At 40.5% G+C, this 27,859-nt stretch overlaps 2 protein-coding genes and 1 long non-coding RNA gene across 4 annotated transcripts in view; 2 read left to right on the top strand and 1 right to left on the bottom strand.

Moving 5' to 3' along the window:
- The window catches only part of LOC113422510 (sulfotransferase 1C4-like), an 18,141-nt gene extending 13,662 nt beyond the window's left edge, over nt 1-4,479 (top strand). The window contains exons 4-7 of one of the 2 annotated variants that reach the window (XM_087946763.1): nt 345-439; nt 1,527-1,707; nt 1,905-2,061; nt 3,640-4,479. In XM_087946763.1, the coding sequence (XP_087802889.1) occupies nt 345-439; nt 1,527-1,707; nt 1,905-1,957 (329 nt within the window). In that variant the 3' untranslated portion in view covers nt 1,958-2,061; nt 3,640-4,479. The remainder of the gene's footprint in view (nt 1-344; nt 440-1,526; nt 1,708-1,904; nt 2,062-3,639) is intronic. The other variant, XM_087946762.1, reaches the window with a different exon arrangement.
- On the bottom strand, nt 4,353-16,418 carry LOC148129353 (uncharacterized). The gene is made up of 2 exons (XR_015745876.1): nt 15,918-16,418; nt 4,353-4,860 (listed from the first exon to the last, which is right to left on the bottom strand). It is a non-coding gene; the product is annotated as an uncharacterized LOC148129353 (long non-coding RNA).
- Nucleotides 15,661-27,827, top strand: FUS (FUS RNA binding protein). Its single transcript, XM_087946741.1, has 15 exons — nt 15,661-15,734; nt 19,112-19,136; nt 19,865-20,019; nt 20,665-20,806; nt 20,975-21,168; nt 21,363-21,576; nt 23,178-23,215; nt 24,643-24,675; nt 25,100-25,209; nt 25,751-25,880; nt 26,045-26,155; nt 26,464-26,602; nt 26,700-26,788; nt 27,023-27,167; nt 27,376-27,827. Exons 1-15 carry the CDS (start codon nt 15,722-15,724, stop codon nt 27,413-27,415), a joined length of 1,578 nt encoding a protein of 525 aa, XP_087802867.1. The 5' UTR covers nt 15,661-15,721; the 3' UTR covers nt 27,416-27,827.
- Nucleotides 27,828-27,859: the final 32 nt, after the last annotated feature.

The following is a 27,859-nucleotide window of genomic DNA, read 5'->3' on the forward strand; positions in this document are numbered from 1 at the left end:
ACATTTCATGCCTAAGGTGGGACTAGAAGTCACTGTCTCCCAGTTTCTAGCTGCTGCCTTAAGCATTACACCAAATTGACTTTTAAATTAGGCTTAAGGAGTTTAAAATGGCTCCTTCCAATTCTGAGTCTGTGATGATGAGAAATGCAGTGGACCACAAGCATGTAATTTCCACCTTTCCTATGGTGAATGTCAACAGAATTGGGGGCCAAGTTTTCAGAGTCTGAGTGGAAAAGAGCAGCCCCCCTCCGCAAACATTTAAGAATAATGTTGTTGTGTGTTTCATTGGGATCTTCACCCTGAATGTGATAGCTTCCTGCCTTTCTCTGTTCTATATCTTCCAGTGGCTTGGGGCTCTTGGTGCAATCACGTAAAGGATTGGTGGAAAGCAAAAGATACTTACCATGTCCTGTATCTCTTTTATGAAGACATTAAAAAAGTGAGTTCTGGAAGGAAAGTCTGAATGGAAATAGGGCTGGAAAATCATGGTCCCCCCCCCTGCCCCTATGGCTCCTTTTCCTGCAGGGGTGAGGTGAGGTGAGATGAAAAATTGCACATTTTTATGTAATCCAATGAAAAATGGGGACCTTAAAACTAAAAGTTTTTTTCCTCTTTATGGGATCCTAGAATTTTATTATTATTTTTTAAAGGGTAACAAAGATCTCCCCTTTTCGAAACAATGCCCACTTACTTGGAAAATGTTATGAAAACAACGTGGGTGTTAGAGAGCTTGAGTTAAAGTCTGTGCTGCCATGGCATTCTTTCAGTCTACTTTTAAAGTAAGTAGGGTTGTAGCCTTGGATATTTTGCACTGTTTTCTTCTTCTTAACATTTTTCCTGCAAATGCTGGCCTTGTTTTTTTGTGTTTTTTTTTTTAGATCAATGAGTGTTATATTTTTGGTTGGGACAGGAATTGATCAATTGGCTTTTCACCTGAGCCTGATGTAATGGACTGAGAGGGAATGGCTGGCCCAAAGTCACCCAATCAGTTTTCATGCCTAAGGCGAGACTAGAACTCTCGATTTCCTAGTGATTGGCTCAAAGTCACCCAACCAGCTTTGATGCCTAAGGCAGGGACTAGAACTCACAACCCTCTGGATTCTAGCTTGGTGTCTTAACCACTGGACCAAACTTTGCAATTTGCCTATTGTGACTTGTCTTTTTTTTAGCATGAAGATGGGTTGCTAGCGGGTTGTCAACATGTGTGTTTCTCTTGAACAGCCAGGAGGTAGCACTGTTGCAAAACGATGGTGGTCAAGTCACCATGGCACAACTTGAATCAGTTTGAGGGGCTTGGTGGTTGGTGCCTTCGGCCACTCAATTTTTCAAGCAGCCTATATGGTGTGATAGCCTTACAGGGATGGTCGGTGACTGGAAGAACCACTTCACAGTGGCTCAAAATGAATGGTTTGATGAGGACTACTGGAAAAAAAAATGTCGGATATTGACTTGACTTTCACTATGGAACTCTAAGGATCAGTTCTTTTCTGTTTCTCTTTTATCCATCTCTGCTCCATGTCACACAGGACCCAAAGCGTGAAATCCAGAAGGTAGCACAATTTATAGGGAAGCAATTAGACGTGGCAACCCTAGACAAGATTGTGCGTCATACCTCCTTCGAAGTCATGAAGCACAACCCCATGATCAACCGAGCGAATGTACCCCTGTCCGTCATGGACCAATCCATTTTTCCATTTATGCGAAAAGGTACACTTTCTCTCAACCCAGTGGTGCGATTCAAAATTTTTTACTACCGGTTCTGTGGGCGTGGCTTGGTGGGCGTGACAGGGAAAGGATACTGTAAAATCCCCATTCCCTCCCCACTCCTGGGGGAAGGATACTGCAAAATCCCTATTCCCTCCGCATCCCACTAACCTGATTTCCAACTCCATTCTCCTATGCAGGGCAACAAAAGAAGACCCAGCCAATCAGCTGGGACTCGGGAGGCAGAGAATAGCTGGGGGCGGGGCCACTCAAAATTTCTGCTACCGATTCTCCAGAACTGGTCAGAACCTGCTGAATACCACCTCTGCCCAACCCCTAGAAGTGAACTCTCTTTAGGTATCCTGCATTGCAAGAATTGTAGAGGAATCCTAGAGAAATACAGGTTTTCTTTGTTTGGAACATGTGTGTAAGGAACTGGAGTGTTCCTCCATGATGATTTATTAGGATCCAAAATTACAGGTCATTAACACAGGCCTAGGCATTCAGGAAATCAAAAAATGAAATTATTAAGAGCCAATCAATAAAATGTACAGGTGATCCTTGACGTATAATCACAACTGAAACCAAAAATTCAGTTGTTAAGCAATGTGATTAATAAATTAACGACACCTGATTTTACAAACTTTTTTTTTTTGCCACACTTGTTAAGTGAATCACTGCAGTTAAGTGAATTGTGCGGTCTTGAAACGACTTTCCCTATGGACTTCACTTGCCAGAAGCCAGTGAGGAAGGTCATAAATAGTGATTACATGACTCCAGGATGCTGCAACTATCGTAAATATATGCTGGATGCCAGGTGACTGAGTTTTGATCACATGCATGTGGGGATCACATGCATGTGCTGCATCAGTTATATATGCAAGGAAGGATGCCTCATAAGTCACATTTTGCAATGCTGTCGTAACTTCGAATGGTCACTAAGTGAATGGTGATATATTGAGGACTACTGTAATGTTTTTCAAAAGGCTGAATTTGCAAAGGCTTCTAATTAGGATAAAGGTAGTCTTCGACTTACATCAGTTCATTGTTGACTGTTCAAAGTTAAAACATCACTGAAAAATGTGACTTACGACCGTTTTTCACAGTTACGACTTTTGCAGCACTCCCATGATCATGTGATCAAAATTCAGATGCTTTGCACACAAAGCATCTGAATTTTTTTTTTCTTCTGTGTCCCAAGGTCATGTGATCCCCTTTTGCGACGTTCTGATAAGCAAAGTCAATGAGGAAGCCAGATTCACTTAACAACTGTGTTACTAATAGATAACAATCAGAGTTGAAAGGGACCTTATAGCTCATCTAGTCCAACCCCCGCCCAAGTGGGAGACCTTACCCCATTTCTGACAGATGGGAGTCCAATCTCTTCTTGAAAGTCTCAAGTGATGGTGCTCCCACAACTTCCGAGGGCAAGCTATGAACGATGATTCACTTAACAACTGTGGCAAGAAAGGTTGTAAAATGGAACATAACAAATGTCTCACTTAACAACATAAATTTTGGGCTCAATTGTGATCGTAAGTAGAGGACTACCTGTATTCTTACTGCAGGTATCTCTTGATGATAATTGCAGTATTATACGTTCAGAGGAAATTAATGTCCAGTGCTGCTTTTTTGACTACCTCTAAGGCTCTTGTAGAAAGCATCACTTAAAATTTCTAAGCAGACTATATGGTATGATTGCCTTACAGCAGTGATCCCCAACCTTTTTTATGCCGCGGCCCGGTACCGGCATCAGCTGAGCGCCGCCATCTTTTTGATGAAAACGTGCTTCCGTGAGCTTTCTACGGAAAAGCTCACCGGAAGCACTTTTTCATCAAAAAGATGGCGGCGCCGGCAAGCCAGCAGCCCGGTAGGACTTGTTCCGCGGACCGGTACCGGTCCGCGGACCGGTGGTTGGGGACCCCTGCCTTACAGGGACTGTCGGTGACTGGAAAAAACACTTCACAGTGGCTCAAAATGAGTGGTTTGATGAAGACTACCTGAAAAAAATGTCAACTTTCACTATGGAACTCCAAGGACTCTTCTGATTTTCATTTCACTTGTTTTCCTGCTATCAGAGTCTCACATGGTTCTCCTCTTTCCAGTCCCCACAGTGCTAGAAGTCTGGCTGATTAATCTTAACTTAAGCCATGCTTTCAGGAGCCTCGCTTGTTCTAGTTCTGTAGATCCTATATTTTGTTAAACCATTTAAAAAACAATGACCTTAAGTTGGAATTTCTGATCATTTTGGGACTTAAAAAAATACACCGACTGCTTCAACCAATTTTGATTAGTTTCATTCTAAATAAGGGCAAATATATTATGGACTATATGTAGACCCCAGTGCCATTGTGGCATGTTTCTGAACTACCTCAGATCTTGCTAGTGAAATCCGTCTGCAGTGATGTAAAGTTTCATGTTGTATTTTAATGAAGCTGGAAATTTCAGGATCACTCTTTCTGGTGATTGCACAGCGTAATTATCATGCTTCCTAGCACTCTTCATAGTTGAAAAATCTACAGAGTAGCGTTTAGGATTTCCCATTCCTTTTCTAGATTATGAGCTATCACCAGGACTGTTTTTATGTTTATTACAAAAACATAGAAATGCATTTCCAACCAAAGCATTCCTGCTGCCCCACAAAAAGCTTTCAAGGGGAATCAACTTTTATTAAAGGTGAACACAACCTGCAAATAGGATCTGAAATGAAATGAACCAATTCTGTAACATCAGGAGTATATTCTTATAACAAGAGCCAATATAATTCCGTTATTTAAACCTCTGAGCATTGAGGTGGTCATTCCATTTCAGTGCTCTCCTGGTGGTCTCCTTTCTTAGCTTCTGGTTCTCTATTCCTAAAGGTTTGTTCTTGGTTGAAGACTAGGTTAAGATTCTTCTCCCGGTTAGCCTTCTCGGTGGCCCATCTTTGCAGCACCGCTGGTGGCCAGTTGATTTGAAAATAGCACTGTTCAAATTTGGAAGCATTTGGAGGCTCATTCTCCCGAGGAACCTTGGTCATTATCTGAGGTTGAAGTACCAGAAGACTCTGGTGACCCTTCACAGGCGGTACTTCTTGGTCATGTTTCTCTGGTTCTTTGTCAAGAACCTCACCTGCATCTTTTGCAGGAATTAAAGGCAGCTTTTGAGCATCTAGATCTGTGGAGGGATAAAAAGAGAACACAATAATGACTTAAGACAAAAAGGAAGAATCCTCTATATTAGAGCCCACAATGCAAGTACCTAATCAACCTTGGCTGATCTTGAAAAGCTGAGCAAAGATGAACCTGGTTTGGTCTTTGGTGGGAAACAACCAGGAAATATCAGGTTTGTAGATGAGGCTGGAAAGTTTAAAAAAAATCTTGAGGGAGACAAAGGATTATAGTTAGGGCTAAGCCTGGGTTGAATTGAATTCAAATGGACAACCTTTTGTCTGGAATGGTATGAGTAGGGGGTTGGACTAGAAGACCTTCAAGGTCCCTTCCAATTCTGTTCTGTTCAAATGACTTCTAGTAGCAGGAGGAAATGAGCTTAGTAATAAAAGTGTAGTTTCAGTGGTCTTTTGAATTTGATATTTATGGATATCAGAAAAATGTCCCTTTTTTCTTTTAAAAAAAATCAGCTGAGGGAAAGGTCTAGAATTAAATTTGGAAGAAAAGAAACTCTTCTTTGGAAGCAAGTACGGAAAGATACAAGCCAACATTTCCACTAAGATATCTACAGTTTTAAGTACAAAGCAGAACAATTTCCATGGAATAGAAGGACAGACTTCCTTCTGTACAGGTATTTTTGCCAGATTGTACCGTTTATATCATAGGGGTTTTTTGGTCAGGAAGGCAAAATCCCGACAATTTCTGAGTAGAAGAAAATATCTGATCATTTGCCCAGAATGAAACTGGAGGCAATGGAACCACTTGATTATTACAGAGAATTATCAGGGTTTTTTTTTCAGGAAAAAAAATAGCAGGTGGTTTGGCTCAGAATCTAATATGCATTTTTTCCTGGAATACTCTGACTACACTATTAGGAGGCTCAAATTAATGAATGACATCTGCATCCCACCAGAAAGGTAAAAATATCCATATTCTTATAAAGCAGGCAAGGAACACAGTAACCGTGATCACGTATCAACTTCTTGATATCTATATATCTCTATATTTGAGAAGGCCTTTAAAAAAAGTCTGATAGTGGACATAGCAATGGCACTTATATACATACTGCTTCACAGTTCTCTACAGCCCTCTCTAAGCCGTTTACAGGGTCAGCATATCACCCCCAACAACCTGGGTTCTCATTTTACCGACCTTGGAAGGATGGAAGGCTGAGTGAACCTTGAGCCGGTGAGACCCCAACTGCCATACTGCTGGCAGCCGGTAATCAACAGAAGTAGCCTGCAGTGTTGTATTCCAAGCACTGTGCCACCACGGCTCTTATTGTGTTTATCCCAAGCATGTTTAAACTCAGTTACTGATGATGGACGCACTCCTTTCACTGGAAGTTGGTTCCAAGCTTCCATTACTCTTTCTGTGAAGTCATACTTTCCAACATGACTTTTGAACTTTCCTCCTGTCAGTTTGAGGTCATGCCTCTGTATTCTTGATTTTTGTGTAATATTGAAAATATGGCTTTCTAGAACTTAACAGAAAACAGATAATCAGAGTTGGAAGGGATCTTGCAATTCATCTAGTCCAAACCCCTGCCCAAGCAGGAGACCCTACACCATTTCTGACAGATGGCAGTCCTATCTCTTCTTGAAAGTCTCAAGTGATGGCGCTCCCACAATTTCTCAGGGCAAGCTGTTCCATTAGTTGATTGTTCTCACTGTCAGAAAGTTTCTCTTTATTTCCAATAAGGAAATATTCACACCCTTAATATATTTAAAGGTTCAGTCTTATCCTTCCCTTTTCTTCTGTCCTCCGGACTATACATATTCAGTTCCTCCTTTCTCTCCTAATATATATACAGGTAGTCTATGATTTATGAGCACAATGGAGCCAAAAAAATTTGCTACTAAGCGAACATTTGCTAAGTGATTTTTGCCCCATTTTACAACCTTGTGTGTTAAGAGTTGTTAAATGAATTAAGTTAGTAACATGCTTATTAAGTGAATCCAGCTTGTTTGAATCTTGCTGGTTGATGTAATGAAGGGGCTTTGGGCAAGTCCTCACCCTGGAGCTGAAGGGCTTTTGTCTTGTAGATAAAATGGCTCAGTCTTTCTGAGGCTATTAGCAAAGGTGGGGGCTGCTTTCCAAGACCATGTTTCTCCTTTTCTCATCTAAGGTGGTATAATATTCTGCCTTTTTAATACTTCCTATAATATTTCATTCTTCTAGGAGATGGGTGGGTGCTAACTTTCTACAGTCCCTTTTTTCATCACTGTTGTAACTTTGAACGTTCACCAAATGAACTGTTGTTAATTCGGGGACTACTTGTGTACACGTGTTACACATACACACACACACACAGAATCAAACATGCACATATCAAAGAAGTTATATATGATCACTGCTGATATATATGTATATGATTTTTAAAAAGCAATTTTGTCAAAGTAACCAGATTTGCTAGTTCACAGTCGCAAAGCTATTCCAGACAGATTTTCAAATTACATGAAGAAGCAAAACCAAAACACTCCCAGCACTTCAATTTTTAATGTCTGGCATGAAGCCCCTGTATCTGTCTCATGGTGTTGGAAGTTATAACCCACCCCTCTCCTAGAAAAATGAAATACTTTAGGATACATTAAAGAGGCAGAATATTTCCCCTAAAAGAGAAGTAGAAACTCAGAAACAGAATCTCACCTCAGAAGCAAAACCTGAGCAGAGTATTCTACATAAGAAAGCCCTCTACCCATCTCACCACATGGCCTGGGAAGATTGCATCAGCCAGCGCTCAGGTGTGGTCCAGACAAAGCCGACAAAGTTAGCTAAGACCCCCACCCCTGGAAGTCTGACAGCTAATGGGATACATTTCTTACACAGGAATAGGAAACACTAAAGTGTGGCCCCATGAGAGGGTATAAAACTAAGGGTCTCTCAACATCTTGAATCATGTGATCGTCCTTTTCACTTTGGAGTTCCAAGCCATATGGTCCTGTCCACAATTAAACAATCTTTCCAAGCAACCATGTTTCCAGTGTCTTTCTTCCCCACTTGGAACTGAACCTAGAAGGAAATTTATCCAACAATGGAAAACAGCATAATTTATAGACTAGCACATCATTCATGTCAAATCTGCAGAACATATAAACAGTGGTTTACACTCCTTTGCTATTTTCTCCCTTCCACAATAGGAGAATACCCAATAATTCTCCACCAATCTTTTGGCTGCTGGTTCCCTGCTTTCATACTAACTTGATTGCTAGCTAAAGAGACCTACCTACGTTAAATGATTTGCAAGTCATTCCTAGCACTCCAAAGGCCATCCATATGCCTCCAGAAAACAGGCTTGCTTAAGCTTTTTTAAAAAGCTGAGTGGGAAGACTAGTCGAATAGGCAGCTCAGGTTTTCATACTTTGTTGCCAAGGCGACTGGAGGTCTTCCCCCTGCTGCCTAGGCAACTAGAATTCACCTGAGATTGAAAATTCCACAGTCCAATCAAAGCAAATCTCTTTATTTAAAGAAAAGGGAAGCCCTTGGCTAAGTATTTTCAGATTATGAGCCCATTTCAAAATTTATTTTTATTTTTAAGAAAGCTGGTTGCTCTTTAAAATGTGAAATCCCCTTTTTAAAGCTTTAGTCAAATGGACAAATGAGGGGTACAGTGGCAAGATGGTAGCCATGACATCATGATCTTTGCTTTATTTGTTCCAGAAGGGGTGGAGCTTCAATTGCAACATCATCTCGGTTTTAACTGGGTTATTTAACAAAAAGATGTGTTAAATGTGTTGTAATGTTCTTTTTTTTCTGTGAGATTATACACGAGAATAACAAGGACTACAGTATAGAAATCCCTGCTGGAATTTAAAAAAAGCTCATTGGAAAGCAATTTTAAAGGTTTCCCAAATGTAGAAAAATTTTGTATAAGCTTTGAGAGATATTAACATTAATCATAATTGAAATTATTAGGTTTCATTTGAGTTTAGTTCACAATTAGAAAGGATAATGCCCACCGTCTCAATATCTGCCCAGTAGCCGTTTGTAAAAATTGCAAGGGCATTCCTGAGACCAATTTATGCCATCTTCTGCCAGATCTTTTTATTTCCCTTTATCTTCGCTTAACCTTACCAAGTTCAAGTCTTTTTTTTCCCTAGTCTGTCAGCCATTTGCATCAAATAACCAATGCAAGTTACTCTCTGCTTGCTGATCATGGCCTCAAGGGAACAGCCAGCTTTATTACATCCATTGCTAATTGATTGCAATTCATGAAACTGGGTTGATGATATCCCATGGTGCCAGTGTTGACTCAGTAACAGTCTCCAAATCCATAGTTCAAAATCCTACTTTTTTTCTTTGATGAGAAAAAAAGTTGACATAAATTTAAGCTGACAGGGATTTATTTATTAAGGAAATTCATACTGTGGGAAGCCCCTCCCAAAGAATGAAATATTGGGGAATATTAAAGGAAGTAATTATATTTCCCCAGAGAAGAAATGGGGAAAATCTTAACGAAGGCAGAAAGCTGCCCCACTCTTTCTTAATAGCCTTGAGCAGAAGCCTCAAGTCTTTAGAGGTAAATATTTTATACCTATTAAGAAAGATGAGCCAATATATTCCATAAATGAAACGCCTTCAGCCACAGCTCTTACAGCTGATGGGATTAAGAATTTACATTCCCTGACTTCTGGTTTGCAGGGCTTCAGCGGCAGGCAGGAATCCGCGATCATGCACGGTTTCTGCCTGGGCTCGCCGCTGGAGCGTCCCGAGCCAGTCTGGCTTCGGGGCTAAGCCACCCCGTAGAGGTGGCAAAGAGAGGGGAGATCCCAGCAGGGTCGAGGGAAGCCGCATCTTCCCTCCCCAGCTGGCTAAACTCCCTTTCCTGAAGGCGAACAAGCGGCTGTCAGAAATGGCCGCCTCAAAGAAGCACTCATCCGGAAAAGAAAGTGCAGGAGGAAGTTAAGAAGTGAAAGTTTTGGCTGACCAGGATAAGAAGCAACAATCAAGGTATCCTGGAATTTAAATTTTAAAAAGATACATTGCTCCCAAAGAAGATTCGGAAGCAGCGAATGAAAGTGAAAAGGGAAAGTTTTTTTCCCCTCTTGCACTCTCCTTCCTTACGTTGACAGTGAACAGAGATGAATGAGAAATCGGAAAAACCCGCTTTGGCATTAAGAGGTAATTAAACTGGATAATTAAATGTCAAGGGGACAATAAGGATTTCTGAACATTAAAAAAAAAATTTTTTTTACTCTAAGTGGGAAGGGAGAGGAAAAGAATAAGAGTAGGATTTGGAAAGAGGAGACTGTCTGGAATTTAAAAGAATCTGATTAAATTCTAACAAGACTTCTAAAAGATACATCTTAACTGGAACTTTGTAACTAAATAGTAACCCCAGTAAGAGAAAGTGAAAAAAGAATAAAGTGTTAAAAGAAACAGTTTGTGTGTATTTGGATTGCTTGGTGACTTTGGGATTTTTGGAAACTATATTTGAATGACTAGAAACACTTGGGTGGTTGTTTGAATTTTTTTTTTACAATGGCATCACTTGTGGATGAACTGAAAATGGAATTTAAAAAATATAAAGAAGAGGAACAAGGGCTCTCTTGGCTCTGTTTTTCAATTCCTAGAAATGGCGATTTGTACCTATGAGAAACTGCAAGAAAAGACTACGCAACAAGAAGATTGGGACAAAGAAGAAGCCATCTTTGACGAACAAGTAATTTTACCTAGGGAAGAAGGGGGAAAGGGGGGAAAGAGAATGGAGACTTTAAGACCCAAAAAAACAACCAAAAAAGGGAAAAATAAGGTGAAAAGTGGATATAATGTCAGAAAGCAACAGAAAAAGGGAACACAGAAGAGGGAAATGGAGGTGGAGAGACAAGGGGGTAAAAAGGATAGAGAGAAGAAGCAAGGGAGGAAGGAAGGGAAGAGAAGCTACAAAGGTGTGGAGCAAGATGTAAAGAAACAGGACTTATTTAGAGATAATGGGTAAAAATTTAACTGAAAAAGTGATTCTGCAAAGGTACATAAGATTGTATTGTTATATTTGTATTAGAAACTATGTTAGAAAATTGGAAATAATATATGATTAAAAAGTGGGATAAAATACTCAGTGTAACTCAGCGAAACTTTTGTGAACAAAATAAATGAAATGAAATAAATGAGAGAATTGAACTAGGAAGGAATGGGAACATTTTAATGGTATAATGTTTTAAAATATGAGTGAAGTGGGGGGAAGCAACTATGGAAAGTTTATAAGTGTTCCCATAGAAGTATACTTATTTGAAAAGTAATGCGTAAAATGTTTAAGATTTAAATGAATACTAATATTAACAATAGATTTGAATTGGCATGGATTTGTTGTTTTAATTATATTATATATTTATATTTTTTTCTCTTTTTAAAATATAGTGTGTAACTTTAGAATGTACTAAGCAGAATCCGAATGGAAGTTATGTATTATATTAAGTGTTATAAATTTAGGGGAAAGATATAAAGGCGTCATACTCTAATCAGTGATTACAGGAGAAATTTTGTCTAATGAGAAAAGATAATAGACAGCTGGAAACAGGACAGACAAAGAATATAAGTATAATGATCTGAATTGAGATGAAATAAATAAAATAAAATTAAGAAAGTTAAAAGCGGGGAGAAGCTATATAGAAAATGTAGAATGGTAATAAGATATGGAATGGTATATAAAATGAACATGAATTTGAATTTGTGTCTGTACGAAGAGATGTAACCCGGGATCAAACTGCTTTCAAAAAAGATGTTTTATGTTTTTATGTATTACATTATGTTTGTTTATGTTTGTTTTTAAAAATAATAAAAAAAAATTCAAAAAAAAAAAAGAATTTACATTTCCTCACCCAAATTCTAAGGACAGGACAGGACCTTTAGGACATAATAGGATTAACCTACCACCACTACATTAATTTATTTGATTTTACGAGTTTTATTGTTTTAAATTGTGGTTTTATATGTTGTAAGCTGCCTTGAGTCACCATGGCGAATAGGTAGCAATACAAATCAATAATAACTAAATAAATTAGAATAGCAAAAGGCACGAGGTTTACTATATTGCACAACCCCCTGAAGCATCTCAATCACAAAACTCCAGAACCCTATAAAGATCCATCCACTCACTCAGCCATTTTGTCAGCCACCCCAGAAACATGCTGTTGTCATTGAAGTTTCTGGAAACCAGAAAAAACTTCTTTCCTTGCAGTCAGCCTCCATTTTATTTCCAGCACATTTCTCCTGGCTTGGAAGCAAATTTGATTTTTCCTCCCACATGCATACAAAGCACAAGCCAAGGAGGCAGGCTTGGAAAAGTGATGATGGAGTAGTAAATTCAGCCACAGTCTTGTGCATGTGCGTGAAATGCCACTGGGTCCTTCTGTGTTCTCCATGCCTGCCTTTTTGTCTGAAGGTGGGAACAAGAGAACCAGAGCCACCCACATTGGCAGAAGAGGGAAGGAGAGTTCTGTGTGTGTGCGCATGTGTACACTTTGGCATTGTTGGTACCAAGAGTTCAGGAGAGGCTGAGGAGTCCAAATATTAAGGGCAGGGGTGTGGGAGCGTTACAATAGTCACTGGGAGGCAAAATCACAAAACCGTTTCTCACTTATTTTGGCTGTTATGTGGAAGAATTGACTGGAGAAAGCAATTATGTTTGGATCAGTTAGCAGTAAAAGGAAACTAGGCCGTCAAAGAACCCAGTTGTTGGACACTTGCCCTCAGAGCATAGAAAAACTCAAAGAAGTCATGCAAAATCGGAAAATGTGCAACAAGACCTGGCCCATACAATTGCCAAGACACGACTGAATAGATAAGGCTATCAATATCATCATTTCATTAGGGAATTTACATTCTTATTAAGGCCCAGAAACTATGTCTCATTCTGTTTTCTTTAAGGTTTGCTGGCCTTCTTACTCTTCTTCACTGTTCACAGGCCTTGAAAATTGCTTAGGAAAGCAGGGAAGTGAAATACAGTATCCATTCCAAGGGTAGCTTTTCATTAGACAAATGTATTTTCAGAAAACTTACTAGGCCCTGGCATAGGAGGAAGAAAGTTCCTTATATGGGATGATGGAAGAATGGAATTGGGTGAACGGGGAGATATTGTAAAGGAGGGGCTGAATGTAATGTATACAACTTATGCTGGAAGGAGGGAGGTCTTTGCAAGCTGCCCCATCTACCAACTTTCTATCACTGCTCTTTGGTGAAGAATAAAGAATTTAATTTCATGTAGTTTCCAGGTTTGTGTTTCATCCTAATTCTGAAAGGACTTGTTAAGGTGTAAAGTATTCCAGCAGGAGGTTGCAAGGCTTGAGGCCCCCTCTATTATTGCAAAAGTTTTCTTGAGAAAGGAAGTGGACAGCGAGGGTGGATTGAAGGATGAGAAAGGAGAAGCTAGATTTTGGGAAGGAGATGCTGGTGGTGCAGCAAGAAAGTAGGCTGATCGACTCAGTTTGCATCCTGCTAGTGTTGTCTTCTTCCCAGAAATGCATTTTGAGGTCATAAACCATGCACGCCCTTAAAAGCAACCCAAGATATCGCAACCTGCAAATGCCCAAAAATTTCCTGCAACCAATCTCCCAAATGAGCCCAACTGGTCGGGAAAAACACACCAACATTTCATTCAGAAGTTCCTTTTCCTGGCCTGTGGCCTCATTTCCAGGGTTACCATGCCAACGCTCCAGGCCATTCATAAATTTGCAGGGTGCGGCTCAAAACTGGCTCAAGCTGGTTTTAGTGATAGAGACAGGGAAAGCTTTATTCCTGGGAGAAACCATTCTGGCAAAGCAGGGAAGGAAGCCTGCAAGTCTCTAATTCTGAAATTTTGGTAAACCAAAGAGAATTGGAAAATTATATCTACTCAATTTTTGTCCAAGGAGGTTGATTGCAATAGATTATTAAGCAGTCACACACCAACATTGATGCAATGAAAACAGGCAGGCTTACTTTAGGAAGCTAAATGAATTCTTAAAGATATCCAGGCAGACTAACTGCCCAAAAGATGAAAAAGTTTTAGTGGCATTTCTCCACTACATTCCTCCTTTTTTCATTAAACGCCCAAGTTAAGCATGCTTTAGTAATGTCACAAAAGCTGCCAGTCAATAGAATTTGGACAAAAGGCAGGATACGGATGCAAAATCTATCAAATAAAACGGGCAGCTTTCTATTAGCTTATTTTACAGCAGCACTAACACTTATGCAAGTGCACACATTTCTGTTCACAAGTTCAAATGTGGGATCTAATGGGAAAAATCAGAATTGGAATCAAGCTGGAAGGGATCTTGGAGGTCTTTTGGTCCAGCCCCCTGCTCAAACAGGAAACCCTACACCATTTCAGACAAGTGCCTGTCCAGTCTCTTCTTAAAAGACTCCAGTGAGGATACACCCACAACTTCTGAAGGCAAGCTGTTCCACTGGTTAATTGTTCTGCTGGGAAGTTTCTCCTTAATTCCAGTTTGGCTTCTCTCCTTGATTAGTCTCCATTATTTCTTGTCTGCCCTTTGGTACTTTGGAAAATAAGTTGACACCCTCTTCTTTGTGGCAGCCCCTCAAATATTGGAACACTGCAGTCATGTCACACAATCCTTCTTTTCTCTAGACCAGCCATACCCAGTCCCTGCAACCATTCTTCATAATGTTTTAGTGTTATATTATATATTCTTGTTTGGTATGGATGCATCCATTTCTGAATCAGGCTCTCTGTAAAAACAGGCCACAGCACTAATCCGCAGCACAAATGCCATGTTGTCAATTCCATGTCATCAATGAAATGAAATGCAATCAATTCTGAAGATTATAGTGGTAGGAGAGAAAGGATGACCAGTGGAATAGTGCAAAATAGCATTAGATAGAAACAGAGCAATGAGGCAGCCTATCTCACCACCCTTGAGGAGCTGCCCAACCAGGGGCCATCACCAAAAGGCACTGCCTGCTCCAAGCACTTGCAACCCTCCAACATTATGCATACGTTTATATGACAGACAAGCTGATTTCAACCGGTTTCATAGCTTTCTGGGTCAATAAGCTACTTTCAAGAGCCCGGAGCCCAAATGAGAAACCTGAAATGCATCCAGGTTTCCCCAGGATAGGCTTAGCAAGATGGAGGGGTTGAGCTGCCAGATTTTTGTTCAGCCAGCGCTGCCTACAATTTCGGTGCCCTTTTCAGAAGAGGAGCGTGCAAAACTCCACCAGGCAAGATGCGAAAAAGGATGGGCCGCTCGGCCAGATCCTCTCCCCCCTCCCCTCCCCAAAGACGATGGGTCTGAAATGCAGCAATGCCTTTTTTCATCGGTGCTTCTGTCCTCCTGGAAGCAACTGATGCTGGATTCCCAGAACAGCTCAGAACCAGAATCCCAAGTGTGTTACCCCCTGCAATCTACTAAATCCATTTTTAAAATGATTCCAGATTCCGCTGACATTAACCCATAGGATTTTTGCAAGAGACGCCACCCCTGGGCCCTACAACAGACGCCCATAGGGAGAGCTACTTTCCCCGATTTCTCCTCAATCCCCCCCTACTTCCTCCTTTGGTTGCGCCCAGGCTGCCGCCGTAATCTCATCCCACCCAACAGGTTGGACTGACACTATTTCGATTGTGAGGAGGGGGGGAAGCAGCTGGCTTTCTAAATCTGTTCCCGCGGAGTGCGACGTAAGGGTTATTTCAAAATAAAGAAATTTCGTGTGGAGGCTTGCACACTCATCGGCGAACAAGAGAATCTTTGTTTGTTTTTAGAACGAAAAGTAATCTGCCTCATTCAAACGATTCTCCCTGACACCCCTGTCATCTGAGATGGTGTAGCCCAAAGGAAAGGGGAGGGGCAATTATATTTGCCGCGAAGGGAGCGGCTGGGACCAGGCGGCGAAGGAGACGTGAGGGAGTTTGCTGGGAAGCTATAGCTATGGCGTCCAACGGTAAGAGAGGCAGGGGAGCCGCCGGAGAGACCGCGAAGGGGATGTCGGGCCTTCACAAACCGCTGCAAAAGGAGCGCAGGGGTTTTAGCTCGATTTTGGCAGGATTAAGTCGCTAGTCCTCGTGGTCACAGGGAACGTGCGATGGGGCATTGGAGCAAATTGCCTTCCGTGGAGAGAACTTACCGCAGTGGGTCAAATGGGAGGAGGGACTCCATCGGGGGAGAGGGAGGAAGGCAGGCAGACGTGCCCCGACCAGAACCCAGAGCAAAAGAGGACGCTTCGCCCTTTCGCGCTTTGGGAGGGTGGGGGGAGGAGCTGCTGTAGAAGTCTGCGAGTAATATTTCAGGGCTTCGGTTGAGGCGGCCAAGAGACAAGGCATCGGGTAGATGTAGAGTAGGGCTCCCGACTCGGCCTTGGTTTCTTTGGGGAGAGGGCCAGGCTGGGCTCTCTTGACAAATTGGATGGGGCGATCAGAGCTCTTTGACTGGGGAGGCTTTGGGTTGGTTCCTAGATCCTGGGCGGCTAGAGGGAGCAAGAGAGTAAAGTGCGGGTGCTCCACCGGAGAAGGGAGGTTGAAGTTACGGCTGCTCTCCTTGTCCCTATAAAGGTTTGCGCATCGCCCATTAGTCTCAACTGCGCCATTTCGCTGCGGCCATTTTAGGAAAGCGTGAGACCCGCTAGGGGGAGGCGGGGAGAAGAGAGAAACGGGGTTTCCGAGGAACTCTTTGAGGGGCAGGGAAAAGCACGCATGCGCGAGACGGAACTGCTGAGAAAAACGGAGAGCGGGCTTTCTGAACCGGGCGATCCGGGAGTACGCATGCGTGGCCCCCAGCCGGCTACGCGGGCCGTCGGCGCATGCGCGTAGATGCCGCTTTTTTTTGCCGCAGTGCAACATCCGGGTTCTTTTAGAATGCTTGCTCGCCCACGCGCGCCCAACGGCTGCTTGGTCGCTGAGGGAGCGCGCGCTCTTTCCTGCCCATCTTCGCTAGTGGCTGGGCTTCGGCCCTAATTCCACACGCCCCCTTTCTGGCAAACCTAAGTCTAAACTCAACTGAGCTTTAAAAGCTGTTCCACTCCATGGGTAGGTAAATAATTTACTCGGTCCCTGTTAAGCTGCCACTCATTTTCACTGCGCGGCCTTTTTTTTTTTCCCCTCACCTTTTTTATTTGTTGGGGGGGGGCAGTCATTACGGACTGTTGGATGGTTATTTTTAAAAAACGGCCTTTGGACGTGGAAAATTGGGGGGCTTCACAATTGCCTGCACCCCCGAGCTAGAGCTGAAGAAGACTATATTCACTGAATTTGAGAGAAAACACTTTTCACCTGCCCGAAAATCCAAAAGCCCGAGTGCAAGTAATTCAGGCAAAGAAGAAAGGGGAAAAAAGCCCTCGAGTTACCACAATTGAGCCCATAATTTATGCTGCTAAGTGAAACCTTGGTAGTGGGGTTTGCCCCACTTTATGAATTTTCTTACCACAGTGTTGTTAAGCAGAGTATTGTCTTAAGTTAGTAACACGATTGTTAAGCAAATTTGGCTTCCCCATTGACTTTGCTTGGCAGAAGGTTGTGAAAGGGGATCACATGACCCTGGGATGCTGCAACTGAATTTTAATCGTGAGTGCAGGGATGCTGCAATGGTTGTAAGTGTGAAAAATGGTCATAAGTTACTTCAGTACAGTTGCAACTTGGAATGGTCACTAAATGATCTGTTGTAAATCAAGACTACCTATATTAAGGAGGATCAGGTATTTTTATGTGGTACAGAAACAAATGTTGCATACATTCAGTACATGTGATATATCAGTAATCAAGTAATCAAACAATAAAGACATTGATTATATATGAGACTTGAACAATAGAAAACATTGATTCTCATATATTCCATAAGTGACAAATTTATGGGTTACATACTCGCTGTTCCAATCAAGTTGGTATTTCTCTCAACGCGGGACAGTATATTCAAGGACTTCCAGAATACATTTGTATGTGTAGTTGCTGAAAAAGCAAGCTCTTGACATAGCAAAAGAAGTGGCCTTAGCTAAGAAGAGAAAAAATGCTTTCTTAAAAGTTACAAGAAAAGGGCTAGATTGCAATTGTTAAAATTTTAATAATGAAGTCTAACATCTCAGGTAACAGTTTGTTCCCTCAAACTCCTTTATTCCTAATCTCTTCCCTTCTGGACTGAAAGGATGCTTGAATTTTGCCCCCCAAAAAGAGTTCTTGAAATCTGATTAAACTGAGTACCAGAAGCATCTCCAGCTGCTTGCCTAAAACTCAAGCATTCAGATGGCTGTAAAGATGAAAAGAATATGGTTGCTGAATTTGGGAAGATACACTTTACTTTGCAAAGTTGGCTTTTGCACTACATGCATACCCACGAATCATGGATACTTCAGCAGGCATGATATTTTTCCGATTAAAATCGGAATTCCGATTTTTTTCGGAATCGCCAGGGCGAAGCGGCGGCACGCGCGCGTGCAGTGCGAGGGCGGGCGATTTCTTTGGCCCCGATTTTTTTTTCTGAGGGGGAATATCATGCCTGTTCAGGCAAAGCAAAAGGTTTATTAAAGGAGAATGTCAAGTTTTTTATAGGTTATCAAAATAATGCATTAGAAATGCAATAAATCAAACAACGAAAGACATTGATTAGACATGAGAAATAGTAGAAAGCACTAGTTTCAGGTAACATTTCACTAGTGGCAAATTTATGGGTTACATCATTCCTTTTCTGAGTCAAGTTTGTGTTTTTTAATACTTGCAAATGCATCCAAGGACTTCCAGAATATGCTCTCAATTTAGTTACTGGGGGAAAAAATTCACATTAAAAATATTGGTTTGGTTAAGAAGAAAACATGGTTTCTGGAACTTCAAAAGAAGGCATGGATGCCATTTTAAATGCTAATATCACCATTGAAAAACTAATGAAACCTGAAATTCCAGGTAACACAGCTACAACAAAGTTAAATGTGATGTTAACTTTTTCATATTTATATTGTGCATAAAGGGTAAGTCTTTGAAGAGTAACAGTATAATTTTCACATTCTGCAGATCTCATGCCAAAGTGGCATAGAGATATTTTTAGACATTTTTATTCAATACTGTGTACCAACACTGGGATACAGCTCTTGCGCTAATGCATCCATTCTGAGTAATACATGGCAGCCATGGATTGCAAACATTTTCAGTTACAGACTTATGGCTAATGCTGTACAACTTGGGGTATCTCAGAAATTGAATAAAACTGGGCATCTATTGGCCCTGATTCTTGGGGATGCTAGGAGCTATAGTCGTACAAATTGGGGATTGCCTTTCACTGTTGGGTTCTTAAAATTTGTTCAGTGGATCTGTTTTAATTTTTTCCCCAATTCTCTTGCAGATTATAGCCAGTCAACAACACAGAGGTAAATGACACTGGAATTAATTTTCTATGTATGAGTAACATGTTTATTTTATTTGTTTATCAAATTTAGGTACTGCCCATCTCAGATGTTTTGATATATCATGCTTTCAATAGGCAATTTTTTTATAAGAAAGATGAAGATGTTATGATACTGATTTGTTCAGAAATCTTGTGTCTTGATTTGCATTTTAATGTACTAATAACCGTAATTCCTTACAAATGGTATGTCTAAACTGGTTGTCCTTAGGGGCTAAAATACAGAAAGTTGCTTAAATTAACAATCTTAACTATCAACTGCAGTACAATTCAGTATGTAACAAATTTATTAAAATAGTGTGCATTAACATAAAAACATTTATCCTTAGGGAATATTGCTTAAAATTCATTTATTTTAGATATTCATTAAGTTTCCCAAATGCAATAGGATGACCCCTGATGCTCAAATTTTCAAGGGCTCCAACAGTCATTAAATTGTTCAACCATAAATAATATTACACCTGTTTTTAAAATAGGTTTACTGTATTGCTTATTTCTGAGTATTTCCAGTATGTTTTCAGAATTAACACAGCACCGTTCCCACATTTGTGGGATTATCAGCCATCTTGGAAATAGCACTTGCAACTTCTGTAATTTAAATGGAGCACATTAGACATGGTGAAAAGCAAAAATCTGAAAGTTCATTGTGGAAATAAGTTCCTTGGCTGATTTTTACCTCCTCTTTTCCATTAGTTATGGGGCCTACCCAACTCCACCCACACAAGGTTATTCTCAACAAACCAGCCAACCATATGGACAGCAGAGTTATGGTGGCTATGGGCAATCCGCAGATACTTCTGGATATGGCCAAAGTAGTTACAGCTCATCTTATGGCCAGACACAGGGCTGTAAGTACACTAGTCTTGTTTTTGAACTTCATAACTATCTAGGAAAACATGAGAGATTAGTTCAGCTGGGAGAGATGAGTGATTCTGGCTTACCAGTTCCGTGACACACCAACATAAAAGCTTGGTTTCTAGAGGTAAAAATATGAAAATGATACTGTTGCATCCCATCCCATGATAGAGCTTGGTAATAACTAATGGAATTTATTTGTTTATTAGCTAAAGTTACAGAACTTAATTTGGGATTAGGAGAATGACTATGTGTAAAGTTATGCAACCTTTTGTATTTTCTAACTTGGCAGTAGTATTCATTAAAACATCAGTGTGGAGTACTTCAGAAGCAAATATCGCATTCTTTTGAGTTGCTAAAGCAACAGTTTTGCAAGATGATATAGCTGTTGTTGGGATGCTGATGCAGCTATGCTGTCTTGGCAACAAATATATCTTTAATGGGTTGTAGGCAGATGTTCGGTTACATGCTCCTGCATATTCCAAACATATCCTCTGAACCAAATACAAACATTTCCATTTAATTCAAAGCTATAAGTAATGGTGGAAAATCCTGCAGGCATTAATATGACACCAGGTTTGATGCTGATTTATTGCTAACCCTTCCCCCGCGCCTTTTTTTTTTTTTTTACATAACAGCTGGATATGGTACTCAGTCCACACCACAAGCTTACAGCTCATCCACACCATATGGCACTAGTCAGACTTCACAGTCATCCTACGGACAGCAGTCATCTTATCCCAGCTATTCTCAGCAGCCAACCAGCTCCAGCACTGGGAGGTAAATGCTAATTAGGCTGGCTCCTGTTTTTTTTCTGTTCAGAGTTGCGGGATGGGCTTGGAGAGGGGAATCTGAAGAATCCTAATAGGATAAAGCTAGTTTAAAGGACGTACTTTGCATGAGGCTAGAGTAGCATTATTTATGCTTGTTCTTTTGTGAAATCTGCAGTTATGGCACCAGCTCCCAAACTTCCAGTTATGGGCAACCCCAAAGTGGTTATGGCCAGCAGTCAAGCTATGCCAGCCAGCAGCAAAGCTCCTATGGGCAGCAACCTTCCTACAACCCACCTCAGAGCTACGGCCAGCAGAGTCAATATGGCAGCAGCAGCAGCAGCAGCAGTGGAGGAGGAGGTGGCGGTGGTTGTGAGTAGATGTTCTTTTCAGCTCATCTTGGTTTATTTTAAATTTTGGCAAAGGGGAAGTCTACGGAATACAATATCTGATTCTGGTGGACTGCTGCAAGAATTTTACCCTTCCTATTCCTGCTTTCTTATTGTCAGAAATCAGGGGTCATGTTTTGATTTTGGTTTTTTTCCCCCCTTCACTTTTTTCTCCAGCTGGTGGCTATGGCCAGGAACAATCCTCCATGAGTGGAAGTGGTAGTGGAGGAGGCTATGGCAGCCAGGATCAAGGTGGATACGGGGGTCAACAGGACCGCAACCGTGGCAGAGGCAGCGGAGGAGGAGGTGGCGGCGGCGGATATGGTAGAGGTGGCTTTGATCGGAGTGGTGGTAGAGGTGGCAACAGAGGTGGCCGTGGAGGTGGCATGGGGTAGGTGTCTTAATAGGTTGTTGTGGTAGAGGGAGCGGGTTTTTAATTTTTTTTCTTAGTACTTGAAAAAAGCTAATTGTTTTCTGGGAGGGTACAAAATTTGAAAACTGAACTTTTGGTGATCTAAGGCTGGGGAAACCACCTTGTACAAAATTGGTGTGCTTTTTTTTTTTTTTGTATGGGGTGAATTCTTAATGGCGATCAAAAGGTATTCTGTTACCTGCATGTGAAGGAGTTAAAATTACTTTCTGACAAATGAATCATTGCAGTAACAAGTTGGTGCATGGGGTGAAATATGGCACTTTCATCTTGTAATCCTACTTGGATTGTTGACAACCTCAAAGGTGCACTTGATATGAGTATCAGTACTGTTCCTCGAAGGTGAATTATACTTCTCTATGACCCATGTTACAGTCGTGTACAAGTACGTAGAGGATTCTCATACTACAAAATACCATATTACTACAATTTTTGCATAAAGGAGATTGATAATAGGATTATCCTTCAATTCCACCCCAGTGTAAACCTAATGAAGGACATGGAAGGGGCATGGTTTATATGCTGATAGCAACTTGAGGCTTCTATGATTGTTTCAGCAACATGCTTCTGGGCAAATTGTAAACCAGCTTTTCCTTGGGGTTAATACTATGGTTTAGCCATATAATGGCTGTCAAATTGGGTTTAAACGGATGTGTTCATGTTTACTCATTTCTTGTACTTGTGGTTTATGATGGACCATGTAGGATCCTCAAACTGTTCTTGGGTACTTGTACTGCCTCTTTTTTTATCGAGGGGTGACTAAAGTTGGTATTTGAAAAACAATGATTGCTAAGCAACATTGACCATGTGGGTTTCTGATTGGGGGAAGACAAGATAGTAGAGAGGTGAGTATAGATATGGGTAGTTGAAGGGTTGTTTTGCTTATGAAAAGTTGTTGCTCTGTTAACAATACCTGTTCTGTTAACAAATTCTGCATTTTGTGTGCCACAGGTGTGAAAGTCAATGAACTTTAATCAAATCTCCACCTTCCACATGTTAGTTAAGGGTCTGAGGAAGGGAGAGAGATCTTTAATGGCAGGCAGATAATGCAGTTTTTAGAGCTGAGTGATTTAATATTATGAATATTCTGATGAGAGAATGGGTTTTATACATGCTTTCAAAGCAGATATCTGCATGTAGGATTGTATGCAACAAAAGCTCTGCAAAAACAATAATTTGAGAAAAGTCACTTAGAAATACAGTGTGCACGGTATGCAATATTTTAAAAACAACCTTGGTTCACCAGTCCATGCCAAGAATAGAACACCTACAAGGAAAACAACTTTGTCCCAAAAGCTGCATCAGGACGTCACATGTAACAGTTCAAGATCAGAAGCAAGATTGACTAAACATTAGCAATTGCAAACCTTCTCAAAGGGTATCATGCTTTATTTTTAAAAAAATGCTGAGGGCAAGAAAAAGGTGGAGAGGTTGTCTTTAGATCTTCAGGAAGAATCAAACATAAGTGTTGGCCAGCATCTTAATGGATATGGTGTAGTTTCTAGCAACAAACCTTTTTAGCCATGGAAAAAGCATCATTATCTTCTAACTTATCTCCTCAGCGGTGGTGAGCGAGGTGGTGGCTTCAATAAATTTGGTGGTAAGTCCAAAGAGTTCAAAAACTTGAACCACAAAAGTGTATTTCTATTATATTATTTTTCGGAGACTCTGTTTGTATGCCAAAGAAATGAAAAGCCACCGTTTATCAGATAAAAACCTATGGGAGCACTCCCTGTTGTGGCACATATGCCAAAATGGTTGGTTGTATCTGTGGTGTTGATTTCCACGTTCTGGGTTTTCTACTCAGCCAAGTTCTTTGGGCCAATTTTGGTTGTATGTTATGCAACAAGACTGGGGGAAAAAAATGAAACCTAGACTTGTGTTTTGTGGGAGAACACATGGAAAATTCACTTCATAAATGTTGGGCTTGTGTGTTGTCCCCTGTTTAGAAACACATGCAAATGTTGACTTAAAAAGTGTTAATGGAAGTGCATGCAGTCCTGAAGAAACATGGAAAAATGAAGGTTTATGTTACCTGGTTTAAAAAACTACTGGTACAGGAAAGAAATGCCGAGGGGGCCACTCTTTTGAAACCGGAATGTATAATTTTGTCTGTATAAAACTCTTAAGAGCTCTTTGACAAATAAATGTTTTCATGGGCTTCTATTTTAAAGAAAGTTTGGTTTTAATATCATGAAGTTTCATAAAAGGTGGTTTTTTTTGTTTTTTTGTTTTGAAACATGAATGTACCAAACTAAACTAATTGGTTTTAAGGAACGTTCCCATAGGGTTTGCTGAAAAAGGCTTGGCACAAAAATTTTAAAACGGTCTGCCTAGGATTATTAATGAATTTGAGACCAGTGTTGGGCATACGCTTTCAAAAGTAATTAAGAATGGAGGTGTCAAAATGTTTTTTTAAATAAATCTCTGTGTATAATATGTTAATAGAATGGTTGACATAAGTAAAGAACCTGATGGTTTCTCAAAACTAAAAATCTAATCTTGTAAAAGAACTTATTCAAAATGTATTCTGTGGTATAAGGTGGTGTCAACACATAGCTCTTGTGTTCAAGAAAACAAAAATGGAATAGGTTGCAGAATTCTGCCACAGGCCTCATGTATGGGAGATTTAAAAAAAACTGATTGAGGGTCAATATGAGACTGGGTAGCAGTGACTAATGTATGCTATGAAAGTGGAAAAATAGATTCCTCCGGGTGGTTGTCCCATGCTGTGTTGAGTGTGTATCTGGAGGCCATGCTCCTCCCTCCAAAGCTGCAAAAATTAGGGTTCAATATGTCCTGGCGGAAAGAATGTTTAAACTGGTTATGTAATAAATAATCTCATCATTAAGATATGGAGTGCTTCTGACTGGGCGGGTATGTTTTCTTACATTCTAATTGTGAGGCTGCATATGTTCAACACTGGCCTGTTTCTAATGTTATTGTAATATGGTGATGTGGAAAAAAAAGGGAAGCCCACTGTCTGTCTAACTGAACTTTTCCTTCCTTGTTTTCATGTGACAAAAGGACCACGGGACCAAGGCTCACGTCATGATTCTGGTAAGTGGTTGCTTGACTGGTTTCATACTCATTCCACTTAATAATCAAAACAAAGCTTTGCACTTATCACAAGTGTTCTGTCTTAAGGACTGCTGTTCGTCAAGACCAGTAAAGCAATCAATGCTCAGGACTAACTTGAGACTTTGATGGGCACCTTCAAATCTGCCTTTTGACTTCTGTTGATATTCTGGTGAACAAAAAACTATTAAACTTAACTGATTTAAGTTGTGTTAAAAACACAAACTTGAGTTGTAGGAGAAATGAACTTTATCATAATGCAGGATTGAAGATTTGTTGTATTTAACCAAAGAAAACGTCTGTTCACTTCAATAAAATGGAATACAGATTTGAAAATTTGTACAGCCCAGAATAGTTCGATACGTTTGGAATTTATTTTGTTTAAGTCTTATTTCTTCTCTTGCAGCTAATGAGCAGGATAATTCTGACAATAACACCATCTTTGTCCAAGGACTTGGTGAAAATGTAACCATTGAGTCTGTTTCAGAATACTTTAAGCAGATTGGCCTCATCAAGGTAAACAAATTCTTTGCACTATAATGGATCCATTTAGAAATATGCTAGTTGGGAATCCAGAGGATCATCACCTAGTTTGTGAATCACATATAAAGACAAAAATTGCCTTGAATTTTTGAATTAAGAAAATAGAAGACTCCAAGATGATTTCAGATAGTTTTATTTGTAATGTATCTCACCTAAAGGCTAGTTAACATTTAACATTTTTATACTTGAGGTAAAATTTACATAACAGAGAAAAAAGACTCTAAAGATTTGGTTCTGTGCTCAAACCTGGGACCCCAATGAATTATGGGAGGTCTTCCGCTTCCTTCCTTGCTTGTTTGATTGATTGCTGTTCATTGTTTATACAGGGTCAGCAATTATGTATTTTATGTTTTTATTATTTTAATGTTGTAAAACTGCCTAGAATCACATATTTGAGATGGGTGGCAGTCTCCAGAAATGAGCAACAAACAAATACCATCACTAAATAGTTGTATGAGCGGCTACAGAAACATGAACACTTTATTTGATGGGAATGTCATCTCGTGTCTTTTAGATGAACAAGAAAACTGGGCAGCCTATGATTAATCTGTATACAGACCGTGAGACAGGAAAACTGAAAGGAGAAGCCACCGTTTCTTTTGATGACCCCCCTTCTGCAAAAGCTGCCATTGATTGGTTTGATGGTAGGTCGCTGATTTGGAACAGCATTTTTATTGCTGGGAATTTGTAAGGCTCTGTACAAAGTGTTAGGATAAGGACTGTCTCTGTGTCATTGGAATTTGAGTGAAATAAAAAGTAATAATGAACACAATGATGGACAAAGTATTCTCCCCCCCAAATTCTTTAGGGAAAGAGTTCTCTGGCAACCCAATTAAAGTTTCATTTGCCACCCGGAGAGCAGACTTCAACCGAGGAGGAGGGAATGGCCGTGGCGGAAGAGGCCGTGGCGGTAGAGGAGGTGAGTAAGGCTTATCTTTGGGATTGAATAGTAATGGAGCACTATCCATCTTCCTGTCATGCTACATATTTATTATTGTCCTATTTTAGAAGAAGAGTAAGAATTGGTCCTTCAGCAAAGCAGTGAAGGTGAAAGAAGGGCCAAATTCTGTTGTAAAATGTGGAGATAAAATGGATGGAAATACCTTAGGCGGTATTCTTGATCTCAGCAATTTAAAGATCTGAAATTGAGAAACTGCTGTTATAGTGAACAAGACAGTAAATAATGGCAAGAAAACATTCTTTGTTTCCATCTTGAATTTTCTTCAGGACCAATGGGCCGTGGTGGATTTGGTGGTGGCGGCGGCGGCGGCGGCAGCAACAGTGGCTCCAGTGGAAGCAACCGGGGTGGTTTTCCTAGTGGCGGAGGCGGCCAGCAGCGTGCTGGAGACTGGAAGTGTCCCAATCCGTAAGCAAAATCTGTAGCAATTTGTGTGGCAGGGAAGATGGTAGTAAATTTATTTGATTTGTAATGGCTTGCTTTCTTCCCATGATGTCAACTGTAGGACATGTGAGAACATGAATTTTTCATGGCGCAATGAATGCAATCAGTGCAAAGCACCCAAACCAGACGGGCCTGGGGGACCACATATGGGTGAGTATTGGAGAGTTACTCAAATACACTCAATGCAATTCTTACCACAAGAGAAGAATCATTTAACGGGAGTGACATTCTTGTGTGCTTTGGATGGGAGAAGGCCACATATGTATGACGGTCTTCTGCCGAGATCATTTTGTGAAACATAGCTGGTCTTTTCATGTAAAGGACTTAAACATATTAAGAAAACTAGAGTTGTGCTTTGAGATGAGTAATCTATTGTTTTCCTAGGAGGTGGATTTGGTGAAGAACGACGGGGACGGGGAGGCTTTGACAGAGGTGGTTTCCGTGGAGGTCGAGGGGGAGACCGAGGTGGATTCCGCGGTGGAAGAGGTGGAGACAGAGGAAACTTTGGACCAGGGAAAATGGACTCAAGGTAAAATTTCTAGAAGTGAGATGGGTAGGTAATACCATATTTCTGCACCTGAATAGCCTCCCAGAGGCTATTAGAGGGCTGACTATAAAGTTTTTCACTCATAAATTCTTACCAGTTTCACCCATTATAGCTTATCTCTGGAGTACTGCTAACTATAGCTAATAATCACAATCTGTAATTTTAAATTTTTTATTTTTCTTCTCTGCAGAGGGGACCATAGACAAGACCGCCGTGAGAGACCTTATTGAGCCAATATAAGACCCCAGACCATGTGAATTTATAAACTTTTTTATTTTGTATGTCTAACTTCATTGAAAATTGTGTACCCCATGTTGAGTTTGTGTACAGACTTTGTATGCCTGTCTTATTTTTTTGTTGACTGTACTTGGAGTAATTTCAGATTACAAAAAATATATTTTAATTGTGTGCTTGTAATTGCAAGGTGGGGGCGGACATAGGGCTGAATAATAAAGATGTTTTCAGTCAATTCTCAAAATAATTGTATTAGTTTTATGTCATACAGGAATTACTACGCCAATGAAATTGTTTTAAATTAAATTTGTCATTCAGGTCTGAGCTAAGAGATTCCCAGACCTAATTTTGTTAATTTCAGCATACATTTTTCCTGTAATTTTTTAAAATAAATGTTCTGAGTAAAAACCATTGTAGAAATGTTGATGGTTTATTCGTGA

This window comes from Notechis scutatus, chromosome Z (assembly GCF_049901735.1).
Source record: "Notechis scutatus isolate UNSWTSFEM ecotype Mainland chromosome Z, rNotScu1.2, whole genome shotgun sequence".
In the NCBI taxonomy this organism is placed as follows: Eukaryota; Metazoa; Chordata; class Lepidosauria; order Squamata; family Elapidae; genus Notechis; species Notechis scutatus.

Coding starts and splice junctions, on each gene's coding strand:
- FUS (XM_087946741.1), top strand. Junction 21,169..21,362: donor AGGAGGAGGTGGCGGTGGTT/GTGAGTAGATGT, acceptor TTTTTTCTCCAG/CTGGTGGCTATGGCCAGGAA. Junction 26,156..26,463: donor AGGCCGTGGCGGTAGAGGAG/GTGAGTAAGGCT, acceptor AATTTTCTTCAG/GACCAATGGGCCGTGGTGGA.